General features: G+C 27.0%; 2 protein-coding genes across 3 annotated transcripts; both read right to left on the minus strand.

Moving 5' to 3' along the window:
- Window positions 1-153: 153 nt before the first annotated feature.
- Window positions 154-12,896, minus strand: Sara (Smad anchor for receptor activation). Its single transcript, XM_089075820.1, has 15 exons — window positions 12,457-12,896; window positions 9,471-11,486; window positions 8,524-8,756; window positions 8,224-8,323; window positions 7,673-7,749; window positions 6,088-6,262; window positions 4,669-4,887; window positions 4,465-4,587; window positions 4,228-4,392; window positions 3,726-3,885; window positions 3,144-3,559; window positions 2,817-3,060; window positions 2,445-2,565; window positions 2,121-2,282; window positions 154-2,010 (listed from the first exon to the last, which is right to left on the minus strand). The coding sequence occupies exons 1-15, from the start codon at window positions 12,512-12,514 to the stop codon at window positions 1,855-1,857; spliced, it is 4,425 nt and encodes a 1,474-aa protein (XP_088931946.1). The 5' UTR covers window positions 12,515-12,896; the 3' UTR covers window positions 154-1,854.
- LOC105425962 (uncharacterized) lies at window positions 12,868-15,227 on the minus strand. 2 transcript variants are annotated; one of them, XM_089075825.1, is made up of 3 exons: window positions 14,260-15,227; window positions 14,105-14,183; window positions 12,868-12,999 (listed from the first exon to the last, which is right to left on the minus strand). In XM_089075825.1, exons 1-3 carry the CDS (start codon window positions 14,346-14,348, stop codon window positions 12,910-12,912), a joined length of 258 nt encoding a protein of 85 aa, XP_088931951.1. In that variant the 5' UTR covers window positions 14,349-15,227; the 3' UTR covers window positions 12,868-12,909. The 2 variants fall into 2 exon arrangements, with proteins under 2 accessions (XP_088931951.1, XP_088931950.1); XM_089075824.1 differs by lacking the exon at window positions 12,868-12,999 and adding an exon at window positions 13,262-13,924.
- Between the last annotated feature and the right edge of the window lie 80 nt (window positions 15,228-15,307).

A 15,307-nucleotide genomic window follows, 5' to 3' on the forward strand; every position in this document is an offset into this window, starting at 1 on the left:
GAATTATGGTACAATAGCAATACAATAAAAATAATAAGCATAATTATAACAAAATATTTTATTAACATTATTATATATAGATGTTATAACGCAGAGATATCGTAGTTAAAATAAATTCAAGTAATAAGATGTTTTGCTACAATACAAACTATATAATATATAACAGATTTATTATAACAATAAATACAATATTACATAATTACATCATAATATTGTGTTACAAGAATCGTTCTCATACCCAAAAAAACTTGCTATATAAAATATCGTTAGTATAGAAATACATATTTCAATGAAAAAAGATAATGTTCACCAGTATATATTTACGTTGTATGTGTTCGTGCAGCAATTTTTCTGCGATTTAAGTTCGTTATTGATAGCAGTTGTCGAATAAAGAATTTATCATTTATAAATTTTTATGAAAATGCAGATTATTTCTACATACAAAATGAATGTTCCATATTTTATAAAAAAAAATTGAGAAAGAACAGGTATTTATTTACATCAAATCTTCTGCTGACCATCCACTGCAACCATTTGAATCAATATCAGAAGCGGGAAAATGCATAACGAAAATTCTTCCAACAGATGTCAAAGTAAAAAAATAAAATATTTATTAACAAAAAGTAAAAGTAAAATATAAAAGTAAAATATTATATATTATATATTATAATTATTAATATTATATATTTATTAACAAAATAATACTTGCAATCGATAAAACAGACTTGTAAGATATAATTGAAAATCCTTTTTGTTTCAATAATCGATATGTAATGATATATCTGAAATTGAATTGTGTTTAGGCATAATTTGTTATTTAACGTTATTTCTCGATTATTGAAACAAAAATTTTAATAATTTTTTGAATGTGTCCTATCAAATGCAAATTATTTTATTACAAAATATTTTCATCTTATTATATTTAGTAAAAGTTTTTTATATTTTCTTGCATCTGATGTCTGATGATCGATCGAAGATGTGGTCGCATGAATATGCAGAAGTTTTAGTAAAGATTATAGTATAACCTGCATGAGTCTTTGGCAATAAATAATTTTCTATATATTATTCATATAGCAGTCTGATTGATTACTATAGATCAAATAAACATTTATTATGTCTTCTAAAATATGTATATATCACTACGCACATATGTGCATGCATCGTACACAGATCTATACAACATGTGCCCCATACACCATACACACATATACACACATACGCTCACACATAAATTATTTATTAAAAATCTTTTTCCTGTAAAAGAATTAGTAGTATTTCTTAGATATAAATTTGAAGCTTGTCTTAAATTAAATAAGAAAATTATATCTCTGTAATTAATAAAACTTCAATTAAATGCATAAATAACATTCAGTATTAATATATCAATAATAGCTCATCTACAGAAGATATTCTTGTCAGAATTCATGATATACATATTTATTTGACCATTTGTGTGTGTATATATATAATTATAAGTAGTAAATATAAAATAAAGTTTCAAGACAATAGATAATAAAAGTTTCTATGACTTTGTATCGTTGTTACTGTTTTTCTCTTTCTAATTTTTGATATTCATAAAAATAAAAATAAAAATTTTCATATGCATCTCATCTCGTTAAATATTTTCCGATAAAATTGAAAATATTCTATTTGTAATCTTAATAAATTAAAAATATCTTGAATTATAAAACAAAATTATACAAAATAAAAGATAACACATACAAATCATACAACTGCTGTATAATATTCAATGCAATTGCACATCTTTCATGTTGAATGAAAGCTATTCAATGTTATCTGAAACATCAGATCAAAAAATATAGAGCATCTACATCCATTCTTTAATCTATCTCTTTAATCCTCAAGCACGTAAAATATCAATTCAAGCACTGTATGCGCATCTTGACTGCTTTGCACAGCTTTATGTAAAACTTGAATTAATTCATTGTCTAAGCTTTTCATATATATTGGCGGCAATCTTGTACCTTCACTTCCAGCTTCATAGCCCACCTATATATATATATATATATATATATATATATATGTATATATACACATATTTAATATTAATTGTAATTTTAATGTAATAAAATAAACTATATCAACAGAGTTATATTTACATTATCTGGATGAATTGTTGTTCGAACACCAAGTTTCGTTAAACCTGCTGTTGCAAGAAGATCCAATAACTTAACCAATGCTGCACACGTTGCTTTTGCTATACTGCTAGATAGTTTATTTATATCCACAGGATCATTTACACCATTTGAATGATCATCTGACTTTAAAAAAATATTATTTTATTAACTTATATGTGTTTATATTTGTCTCTCTCTCTCTCTGTGTGTGTGTGTGTGTGTGTGTGTGTGTGTGTGTACACACATACTCGCGAGCATGCACATACATATTCAATATAATAATACTTTTCTAATCTAAATACATACTTTTATAATGAATACTTCTGTCCAACGTATGAATCGAGTTGCACCTTTATAATCGATGCCATTATGTACTCTAATAGAGGGTATACCATCCATCAATTGTCCATCAATAGGACTTTTGACTCTAATAAAATAAAAGATCGTTATGAAAGTTATATTGTTTAATAACAAAAGAAAATATTTATAATATATAATATAAACCATATATTGCAATATATTGCATATTTGGTAGTTCTTATTTGAAAAACTTGTTTTATTTAAGTGATAAAAAAAAGAAAAGTAGAAGAGCGAGGATAGGAAAAAGAAAAAGAACATTAAAAAACTTGCAAATATTTAAAATATAATTAATGATTAAAATTTATGAAAACAATTTACCCCAAGTTAAATAGTACATCATTGTCGACCCACTTTATGTTTACAGTCTCATCCGGTTCCAATGCTCCTTGATGTCCGCAACCGATCGAAAAATCCTGCATATTTTTAAGAGCAGCTTTCAATGCTTCCATTTTTTCTGGCATTATTTCAACCATTAATCCATCCTCGACGATACTAGATTTAGCAGAAAGTCCCATTGAAGATTTCAGAGCACCATTGATGACAATAAAACTGGCGCCAGTTACTATATAATAGGAAAAAATAATATTTTATATATTTTATATATTACTACCAGAAATTCTTTCTGTTTTTTGTAAACTAACTCACCTGTTCTCGGTTTGTTGTGAATATTTATCGCTTGCGTTTGATAGCTGCTTTCATCACCAGTATTTGTTTGTATGCAAACTAAATGTGAATCAGCAGTTATACTAAAGTTCGAAGCATAAGCTAAGACGTGATCATTCGAATTATGAAGCCCTTTTATAACTTGATCGTATCGATTTCTAGGAAACATAACATCCGTTGTACGGTTTTTAAGATGAATCGTTAAGCCCCTCACCCCTGGCAAAGTATAGCTGAAATTTCTAAAATCCGCTAATACTTTCATGACGGTATGTCCAATCTCAAAATATAATGCATCTCGAAAACGAACTGATACCAATGGACAAGGATAATAACGGTATTCTGCTCCGAGACGTAACAGAAGCCTTAATGGGAATACTTTAGCCCAAGGAGTTTCCCATCTAAAATAAACGAAAGTCTGTATATACTAAAATCAAATTTTTTTATGTAAAATCATGAAAACCATCCATAGTAATAATTTTTTAATTGGTATAAATAATATAAAATTATATGTTCGATGGAATATAAATCACGATATACAAAAACGAAATATTTTACTATATTTACCTGTGAATCAAGAGTCCAATCAAAAAAGGTGCAGGCGGTAAAATAATCTTTTGTAAACATTGCAATGTCTGGCGAATAAAAAGAAATCCCGCGTGTTCGCGTGAACCCAACAAATTAGTACCTTGATATATTGAAAATCCAAGTTCCGTCATTGTATTACCTGCAAGAGCAAAGTCGATAAAAAAGTTTAATAGTTTAATAAAATAATTTTTGTTGCATAAAACATATAACTATCACTAAAATATAAATTCATTTTTTTTTTAGTTAAATAAATTTATATAATTAGCATACTCCAAAAATATATAATACTTCTGGAAGCAAAGCTAAATTTTTTTGTATGACTATTCAGTTAAACTATTATTTATATGACTATTCAGTTAAACTATTACAGCTCTTTCAATATTTTTAATGTCTCAAAATATTGATTTCAGAAACAGTTTTTGATCTTGAAGAAGAAAATTGCATATATATATATATATATATATATATATATGTATGTTACCTTTAATAGCTTCGAGATATAATTGATTGATGTAGATAAGAAGATCTTTTGGAATCCGTGTTTCATCTGGTAAAACCTCAACTAATAAAATAACTTCATCTTGACCAATGCAAGCGAGACCTCTCGATGTCACATTCCAACAAATCTTGTTTACGCAGCAGTTCACTACGGATTATGAGTAAGAACGTTAAATTTCCATACAGATATGATATGATAGCATTATTTCTTTATACTTACAATTAGTTATTTTGACGTATGCGTAAAGATTCCGATTAATTGCGAACATTATCGATGGTTCGCATTCGTTTTTCAGCGTCTTATAAAGTACATTCTCATCCATACAAGGATGGTATGAAATCTCTATTTGCAGTAAAGAGAAAGAAAATGAAGCAATATAGATATACATATTATACATTTAATATTTTTATATAATATCCTTACGGCCTTTGTGTATCGTGACAGTCGGAGGCAATAAATTTGGATCATGCGGTATGTAACTATTAGTTATATTGTCTAGGGGAGGATGGCTTTGCCTCTTTATTCCAATATCTGCCATTGGAGATCCCGATGCAAAAATCCGCTTGTTCCCCTGTTTACGGTATGGTGGCTTTGAATCCCAACACGTGTCTAGCTCTGTCAGGTCACAGCCAGGCCTTATTCCTGTGTTTTAGTTATAGGTGCGTAAAAATAAAACAAACAGGAGAGGTTGGGGAAAGAGGAAACTGCGTGTTGAAACATTTTAGAGAGGCAAAAACAATAATTTTTTGTCGGATACATTGGATTAATAATTTTACAATGGATGTATGGACAAAGGAATAACAGAATCAAGACGAAATAAAAAATATAATACAACAGGAAAAGTAATGTGCATATAATTTAGAGAATAATTGTATACCTAATTGTATCTTTGAAAAATAAACAGCAATCAATATATGGAATAAAGAAATTTGATACTTTTTGATCGGGTGAGATATTTTTAATTTGAGTTATATACATTTGCTTCATGCTTCAAATTATCGATTTTAAGCATCGATTATTATATAGTCTTAAAATATAGATTTAATATTAAAATATATCATAAGAAATGTAATCTCACTATTTAATTAGTAATTAGCATTCAATAAATTATTTAATTAGAATACAATTTAGTATACTAACGTTTATAAATCCATATTTTCCCTTTCACATTTTACATTTATCATCAGAGTCATGTTACCATGTAATTTAGAAATCCAGAACTTTTTTCGAAACAGAGGTCTTGAATCCTAACATATCTATTATTTTTATGATATCTTACTATTTATATATCAAAACTGCAAAGCATCTATTAGACATATGATTTCGCCCGATAACAGAAATGTCATACTTATTTATCCCATAGAACAATTTATATATAACAACTTTTATTTTATATATGTATATTTTATATATGTATATATATATATATATATATATAATATACTGCAGATTTTTTTATTTTATTTTATTTTATTATTTTATTTTATTTTAATATGCAAGATATATATATATATATATATCTTGCATATTAAAATAAAATAAAATAAAATAAAAAAAATCTGCAGTATATTATTCGAGAATTTACAGTACATGTATAATCCAAAAATAATCTCAACGAAATATATAAGTTTGTAGTATTATACAATTTAATATATACAGGGTGTTCATTAAAACAGAACTTACTTATACAATAGTGTTAATGTAATCAACGAACACTCTGTATTCTTTAATACAAGATAGAAATAATCACTTTAGAATTAGATAATAAAAGATAAAGAAAAAAAAATTAATCAAGAATGTCAATAACATATAATTAATAAATTGTAAACAATAATTACCTACCGTCACTAAACATTACAGATTTCTGTCCTTCTGCACGATGCTTTGAACCCTCTCTCTTTAGAACACCCACAGGTACCATCACAGTTGGTGGTGGTGGCAACGCGCCAGCTAACTGTTGCAAGGGTGGTATAGTTGAACAGTACTCCATGGGATTATTTGGATTAGGCTGTCTCACCTATAACCATTTGTCGAATACTTCTAACATCGACATTTATTCAAATATTCAGCAAACACATTTATTAATCAAATATCAAAAATATTCTTTTTCAGTATACTTTATAACAATATTGTTGTAGAGGAATTTTTATTATCTTAAAAAATATTAAACAAATCATTCTTTAACTTAAATAATTGTGTAACTAAAAAAATATGCATTTTAAAAAGAATCAATAAATTTACAAAAATTGTTTTAAACATTTCAATATTTATTTCATAAGTGTTAATTTTATTTTTTATTGTTTACTATAATGTTATAATTAATTCTTACTCTCGCAGATTTAATTTAATTATATAATTTTATTTAATTATAAAGCATATATTTTATTTTAATGTATTTGTTATGTGTTTGCTGGATTCTAGTATAATTACAATATAAAGCAAATTATATTTCATTGTACAAAATAACTTTAGTAAAACATGCTTTACTTTTGTAACAACATGCATATACATTTTGTTAAAAATAAACAAAACATTTTCAAAATCCAAAGGAGAAAAGCTATAATTCATATATACTACTGTAATGTAATCTAATACAAAATATACATTGCAAACAATAAGAATGTTTATTAAATATAATTAATAAGAATCTGTATAATTAACGATAAATCTTCCTTTGTCTTAAAGAATTTGTATCTTAATTAAATATTCGTTTTTTCAATATTATAAAACTATTTAAATTTATTAATAATTAACTAATAATAAAATACTAATAATAAAATACTAATAATAAAATACTAATAATAAAATACTAATAATAAAATATTAATAATAAAATACTAATAATAAAATACAAAACAAAGGTATTCAAGTAATTACATTATGCAAATTTTTTTTCTAATTATGCGCAAAATATTAATATACCAAATTAAAAAAAATAATTTATTTTTTAGAAATATATTTTGTCAATTTTATGTACCATATTAGAATTGAATTATAAATCTGACAAGACATTTTTCTATGCAAATACATATTCTAGTTCGCATTCTTTATCAAACTAAAAATTCAATTAATAATTTATATGTTAAAGTTTTTTATTATCAAAATATTTGTTAATTTAATTTGTTTTTAACATATATAAATTGTCTACACAAGTAAAGCATAAAATTTAAACAGAAGTATTCAACAAATTGTTATAGGTATTTGATCACACTTATATTAATATTGATATAATACTTAAAAATTAGTATTAGTCGATGAAATTCATCAGTAGATGAAATCATAAATGATTTGTTAATACAAATTTAGTTTTTTTTCTTAATTTCATTAACAAACGAGCAATTTGTTTAAAGAGATTTCTATAGTTGCTTTTACAGCGATTTCGCTATAACAATTGATAAAAAAATCAATTTTAAGATTGATAACATACCTGTGCGGAATTAGCATTGCTACAGTCGGTATATGAATTATAGCCGGCTGACCAATCACTATTCTGTTCGTTTTCTGCTGAAAATATAATATAAAATATATATATAATAGATTTTTTTTAGATAGAGACAAATATATATAATAGATTTTTTTTTAGATATAAATTATTTTTGTTTTATTTAATAATACTTAAAAAAAGGATTTAATATGAAATATATTTTCTATAGGAATATATGTTCCAAAATAATTATGCATAAAGTATACCATAGTATTTAAAGTAAAGCAATTTTTTTGCATATAACATAAATAACATAATTATAAATAACATAATTTTTTAGTTATTCAATTTTTTATCATGATTCGATCAATAAGAGTCATTAGAATATTTGTTTATACAGATAAATTTCTTTCAATATCCTACATATGAAAATGTATGATCAAAACAATTTATATTTTAATGTAGTATACTTCTTAGATAATCGTACTTTATAAATAAAGATATAATATACATATAATAAATATACAAATATATAATATATAAATATTTCTTACCTTTTGTGAGTAGATGATAACATGAGACACAAACACGAGAATCGATGTTTCCCTGATATTCCAATCGATATTTCATATTGCAACATTTATTACATAATACCTGCAAAACGCATTATAAATTTAAATATTTAGTTGCTGCAAAAAAGAAATGATAATGCACAAACTTGGAAAAAAAAACTGAAATATTTAGAATAAGCGATAGATATATATCATTGATATATATTTATCAACCGATAGAACAAACAAATAGTACAACTAAGCTTTTATATATATTTTTTTAATTCAATAATAAATACATACCTTACCACAAGCACGGCAATGATGACGTCTTTTAAGTACAGTAAATTTAACATCGCACAACATACAACTAGGTGCATCACTATCCGGAACCCAAAATGGAGGCTGTTTTCCCAATACTGTATTACATTCAACTAAAGAATTATCGGAAATATCTGATGAAGCACCCCGATCTTCATCAACAGTAGCATCAATCTCTGAATGTTCTAATTCCCCTGGTACGGCGCTTGAAGATTCTGTTACAATATTATTTTTTACTTAACATGAATGCCGCACCAATTATTGACTGCCATTATTAAATTTATTACAATACAAAAATGTATAAAATTCATATATAGTAACATTCATAATATAATAATAATTCAAATGTAATAACATTTATAGATATAATAGTAATTTTAAAATAAAAAGTGCATGTATAAATATACAAATATTTCTATTTTTGGTATGTGCATTGAAATATACGCACCCGCCCCCGCACGCACGCACGCACATATAGTGAAATAGACAAATTAGATCTTATATGATATGTGAAATTTCCAACGCAACATTAAAATTTACATTACATGGTTTTGATTAAAATTTTCCCCTTATTTTGAAGAAATTATATTCTAAAATTCATCGTTAATACTGAAAATGTATAGCTATGTTGTATATATTATAGATTTTCAGTATTGGCAATGAATTTTGGAATCAATCCAAAATTCATCTTTTTATGAAAAAATAAGAAAATAATACCAAGTATACGTGTGAACAAATATTAAAGAGTAACATATTTAAATTTATTTTTCCTAAAAAAAAAAGTGATATCACAAAGTTATACTAACTTAAATAAAACTTTTATAAGAACTCTTATGTATATGTACCTTTTTTTTATATGTAAAGCGTTTAAAACTTGGAATACCTATATGATCAATAAAAATAATCAATAAAGCATTATAATGACATACCAGGCGTATGAGAATCATCTTTATTATGTATTAAAACAATATCCAATGTTTGAGGTCGAGTTGGTTTCTCGGCTTCCTGATCATTTTCCTTCACATGAGAGACTGCACAAGCATCAGCAATTTTAGATACAGTTTCCATTTTGGAAATCTTCTCACTGTTATGTATTTGAGTTTCGTGTACATCTTCTTTACTATTATCAGTAATATCTTGATAATATACTTTCTTGTCATGATCCTGTTTGTTTTCAGATAAATTTAATAAAACATCACTTTTGTCATTCTGTGATAAAGTACTTTCAGTTGAATCTTGTAATTTTTGTGTTATATTAATATTGTTACTATTATTACACAACTGTCCTCCAATATGTTCAAATTTTGATGTCACTTTTTCTTCAATGGCAATACGCGATAAATCTTGTAACGTACTCTCTTGTACCACTACATCTTGACTTTCAATTATATTATCTTTTGTCATTTTGTCTAGCTCGTTATTTTGTACATCTTTTAGTTGATTACTTTTTTCATGCGAAGTAATTTTTATTATGTTATTACACTTTGCATCCATTACATTTTCATTGCATACATCTGTGCTATAATCAATTACAGAAAATTTTTTTGTTTTCTCGTGAAATTCTTCTTGTGATATTTTTGGAAGTTCACCAATCATAATTTTCTCAAATATTGGCGCTTCGTTAACATCTTCGTCATCTTGTTGACATTGAGTTGTATTCTTTTCTTTGTTACTTGTCAATTCATTATATGATTTTGGCAACCAAGAATCATCTGAATGTGATATTTTTTCTATCTTAGAACTTTCTTCTTTTTCTAATTCCAACAAATATTGGTTTAGTTCTTCTTCAGAAAAATCATCATTGGTATTAATTGTATATGTCGTATGTACATTAGAAAAAACACTGTTATCCATAGCTGTTTCTACATTTTTATCATAATTTTCATTCTTCGGAAGATTTTTATTCAATTTTATAACATTCTCCACTATGTTTTCTTTAGTTTCGACAAACATATATTTATCAATGGAATCTCGGCTGTCCAAATTTAATTGCTTCTGTTTACTAATAATATTATCAGAATTTTCTGTTAACGTGTAATCATTAACTTTTTTATCAATATCATTTTTATTAGTAGATGGTTTTGTATCTACAATAATATTATTATTATTGTGTTTTGAGATGGACGTATTCGTTATAGAAATTGTAGTATCGCTATTATTTTCTTCAGATTGTAGAGTAGAATGAAGAAATGTAACATTCTGTATTGTATTATCCTGTTTGTTACCACTTTTAACTTCAACAAATGTACTCGATTCTAGCGGTAAAATATTTTTCTGATCTAAAGAATTTTTGTCTGTTAAGTTTACTACTTCTTTCTCTGTTGATACTGAACGTTCATTAATCGTCACATCTCTACTTGATCTAAAATCTTTCTCCGCTATAGTATCTGTGGATTTTTTAGATAAATCATCTGTTTTATCTAATATAGAATCAATGTAATTTAAACTTCCAGTGGGAGCATTAATATATTCATTTAAACTATTAAACACATTGCTAATACTAGGCTTGAAATTTGGTTGATTTAACTTTTGGTCGTACCTATCAACATCTTTTGAATCGCTATTTGTATTCAATTGTTTCTGCATCGAATTGTGTGATATGTCATTATACATTGTTAAAGACACTTGATCAGAATCATGAGTATAAACACATGGTTTCTGTCCAGTTTTGATGTCATTAATACAATCATGCGTATAGAGGTTACTTACAGAATCTTTACTATCTGATATAAATACTATGCTCTTTTCACTCGACGAATAATTGGAATCAATTTCTAATGGTCGAGTATCTTTGTGTTTTTCAACAGGTGATACTACATCGATTGATAAATCTTTCTCAGGATTAAGATGACTGGTTCTCGAAGGTACAGATTCGTTAGCACATTTTTCCACAGCTGATGCAGTAATTGTAGAATTTGCTACTGATGCTATTTGCTCTGCACAATCTGCAAATAGTTAAATAAGAGATTTATTATTGACTTTATAAGTCTTTAAGTTTATATATAAAATTTATTTATTTAAAATTGCTTATATTTTTCTATAAAATTATCAATATATTCTTAATCAATTTTATATAATAAAAATTTTTTATTTAAAAGTTTAATTGTTATTTATGAATACATTTACAAAAATGTTGAGTTAATAGTAAAATGTCCAGCTCTCTTAGTTGCATGGATTAAAAATAGGAACAATTCCCTGAATATATATCGATAGTTGAAGTCAATCTAGTAATCATACTCATTTCATAGATAAAGAATGTATTAAGAAAAAAAATATATCTTTGGAAGATTTCTAATGTCCAAGAGATCCCTAAGTTTGTTCAAGCATACTTCTCTGTTTAATTATAAAAGATATAGAGAAAAACCATATATTATTCAAAGATAAACTTCTTTGGTTTTTTAGAATAAAAATGATTTCTAAAATTTATTTAATCCTTCAACGACTGCAGGCACATATATATATATATATATATATATATATACATGAATCATTGCTGACTTATGGTCATATGTAAGTGCTCAGTGTAAACTATTTGCTCTATCCTGGACAATCATAACAGAATTAAGAAAATTAAAAGACACTTTCTAGCAAGAGACACAAATTTAATATCATTATTTGTATTTAATATTTGTAAAAGATAAGGATAACAAATAATGATCTATACATTGCTCAACTACTGATAGCTTAATTTTGATCATAGCGATAGAATTCCGTTACACGTTCAGAATTAGCGCTGTCTAACAAAAGGTTAAGTAGATACTTTTTTTTCAACAAATAATAATTTAAAAACAAACATAAAATATCACTCATATATCTCTTATGAAAGTATACCCTTGTTTAAGCATAAACTTGTTCAAGAATAAAATCAATTTTCTAAAAAAAAATCATTCTACATATTTTTTTAAAAACGTATACCTTCATTGAATTCGAAGTCATTGAGAACTTTATCCAAGTCGATCATAAACTTTTCCATGGCGTCACAAAACGTTTCCAATTGTGTTTTCACTAAATAACTTGATCAAACAGATATCCGATTTTCGATGACCGTATATACGATTCCATTAATTAATTAATATACAATAACCTACATAAGTAAAACACGGCTCTCGACGTACAACACTAATGTAAAGTAATCAATGAGATTCACGTTTCAACATTTAATACTTGTTCCAGAAATTTGTTTTAACTTTAACTTCGTAAATGCGAGAAACAGGTTGTGCCGATAGTCAGCGTCAGACACAGCGTACGCGTGACTTAAATTCGACGATTATCGAATGCCACGATTCTCGAGGCATGACACGTCCGTCTTAAAATTCAGCACGTCGCGATCTCGGAATCACTTCGACTTTGTGTGTTACTTAAAACGATTTACAGAACAATATAACAGCCATTTCGCATCACATATATCTTCTCGTATGACGGAACTGTCATCCTACACCTGTCATAGAGCTTAGATACCTGGAGATCACAGTGTTGCCAACACTAAGATACAATAATACCGAAACACAGTATTAAAATATCTCTAAGATAAAGCCAATATCACGGGGATGGCCCGTAAAATCTTGAGCGAGATGAATATGTATTTCTGTTTTTCCAAAGTTTTTAGCGTTCACGCTTTCATTTGATTTATTTTACCAATTTTGTTTCATTTTTGCTGATTTTGATTCTGTCATCCTAATTTTTATTATAATTTACAGTAAAAAATGCTTGAAAGCCAAAATTAATATGATACAATATATTTTCAATAACAATAAGTTCAAGAGGAGATACAGAGCCAATTGAGTAATGATTAAAATCTCAAGAATTAACATGCTTTACAATAAGACATACAATTTGAATAAGCTGGATCGTTACGTAAATATGTTGGAGATGTACTACATGGAAAAGATGATTCTTCTAACTTACAAGGTGGATTACAAGATATGTATAATGGCGATGGTACATTACATTGATATGAAGACAAATTGTGAAATGCTAGCTTACTGTCACTATTTAAATTACATATGGTATCTAAAATGTTGTTTTTTACAAAAGTGCAACAAGTCTTGATATTTTCATTACATTTACTTTTATCGCACGAAAAAATCTGTCTTTGACGAGCTTTATCACAAACTAATCTACAATATGTAGTCAGAGCATTCTTTCTAGCTTGGTTTGCACAATAAAATTTTCTAAGGGCAACCTCTTCATCACCTAAATCAGTCAACTTCAATAATGCAGCACGACCTGGCTGACAAATTGGATAAAGTTTTGTCATACATTCAGATCTACCCATGCAATCCCACATCATGCATCTATCTTGTAAGCCGTTTCTTTTAATACATTCGCATTTGTAAATTATGCTCCCATGAAAATTGAATGATTTACATGGTTTAACAAATTCCTGCAATATTTTGTCACTCTATATGGTATATTTTACAGATAAGTTGTATAATATAAATTTCAAATAGGTTAAAAGAAATAATCATTATTTCTAAAGATCAAAGACCATGTAATATTTTAGAAATAAATATTGGAAAATATTGTTAATTTTCAATAGAAATTGAGACTAAAAAAAACTCACAAATGGAGCACATGAAGGTAGTTCTGTGGGACAGTATACTATAGGTGAACAAGGTGGCTCGTCCCATTCACATGGTTTTCTACAACATATAATTTCGATAAATCACATTCCTGATACACTATCGTTATTTATTATTAACTCAAATAGGAACTTACTTTCTATCCATCGAACTGATTAAACATTTTAATTGTGTTAGCAATTCACGTCTTCTATTACAATTTGGATTTCTACCATCGCAAGGCATTTTCACTTAAAAATTTTATAACATTCTATTGAAAATTTTCCTTTAATAAAGTTTTTTCTTCTTTTTTTAAAATTTATATTTTCATCTTGTTGTAATATACATGAGATATACAGCAAATTTAGCAATTGTATATAAATTTAACAATATTGGATCAACTAGATTTTTCAAGAGTCATCATCAATTTAATATGAACATCGAGTTTCCCAGCAACTGAGTTTGATGTATGGTTGCGTTCAGATATTCACTGCCAATACTGAAAATAGAATGAGGTCCAATCGGACACATTGCCGATTGGTCGATTAAATAAAAAAATTTTTGATAGGTGGCTTACTAGAAAATTCCTAGACATCGACCGATGTGAGTGGTGTGTCCGATTAAAAAATGTGCGCATCTGGGACGCTTCCTGAAAATATATAGTTCATGTTACATATATAGATTTTCAATTTAAGGCAGGTGAATATCGGAACGCATTAACAATTCCGCAAAGCGCATGATGCGCTTTATTTCTACGCAACCGTTTCGCAAACGCATATGCAAGATAGTCCCACTTTCGCCAAAGTGGCAAACAGCACTGATGCATACATCCCTCTCTTGCATTCGTGAACGAGAAAGAATGGAAAGTATACAAAACAGAGTAAGTTCTTTTCTCTGTGGACACCTTCGAAGGTTCAAAGCTGCCTTAATTATCTACATAAAAGTGTTGTATATTTGCACTGAATATAACACTGCAAGATAAGATCGGTAACTATATAGTATAAAACTTTGCAGCTATATTGTAGCAATATTGCTGCTATGTTACAATCTAGCTGCAAGAATTTGGGGCACACCGTGCCGGTACTTTTGACTTTTACGATTCCACCATGTCTGAAAATCCAAGAACGAATAAAAGAATTTTAAATTCTCTCAAATCATAGTGTATAAATTGTACTAAAAAGAGATGAAGATACATTTAAATTCTC

This window comes from Pogonomyrmex barbatus, unplaced genomic scaffold, assembly GCF_055798465.1.
Source record: "Pogonomyrmex barbatus isolate J1 unplaced genomic scaffold, ASM5579846v1 scaffold2, whole genome shotgun sequence".
NCBI lineage: Eukaryota > Metazoa > Arthropoda > Insecta > Hymenoptera > Formicidae > Pogonomyrmex > Pogonomyrmex barbatus.

Excerpts from the sequence above, each read along its gene's own strand:
- LOC105425962 (XM_089075824.1), bottom strand. The coding sequence starts at position 14,348 with ATGCCTTGCGATGGTAGAAATCCAAATTGTAATAGAAGACGTGAATTG. Across the intron at positions 14,184-14,259 it reads ATCAGTTCGATGGATAGAAA|AAAACCATGTGAATGGGACG; the intron begins GTAAGTTCCTAT and ends TATATGTTGTAG. Across the intron at positions 13,925-14,104 it reads TACCTTCATGTGCTCCATTT|GAATTTGTTAAACCATGTAA; the intron begins GTGAGTTTTTTT and ends AAAATATTGCAG.
- Sara (XM_089075820.1), bottom strand. The coding sequence starts at position 12,514 with ATGGAAAAGTTTATGATCGACTTGGATAAAGTTCTCAATGACTTCGAA. Across the intron at positions 8,757-9,470 it reads AGATGATTCTCATACGCCTG|AATCTTCAAGCGCCGTACCA; the intron begins GTATGTCATTAT and ends ATATTGTAACAG. Across the intron at positions 4,393-4,464 it reads ATACGTCAAAATAACTAATT|TGAACTGCTGCGTAAACAAG; the intron begins GTAAGTATAAAG and ends CATAATCCGTAG.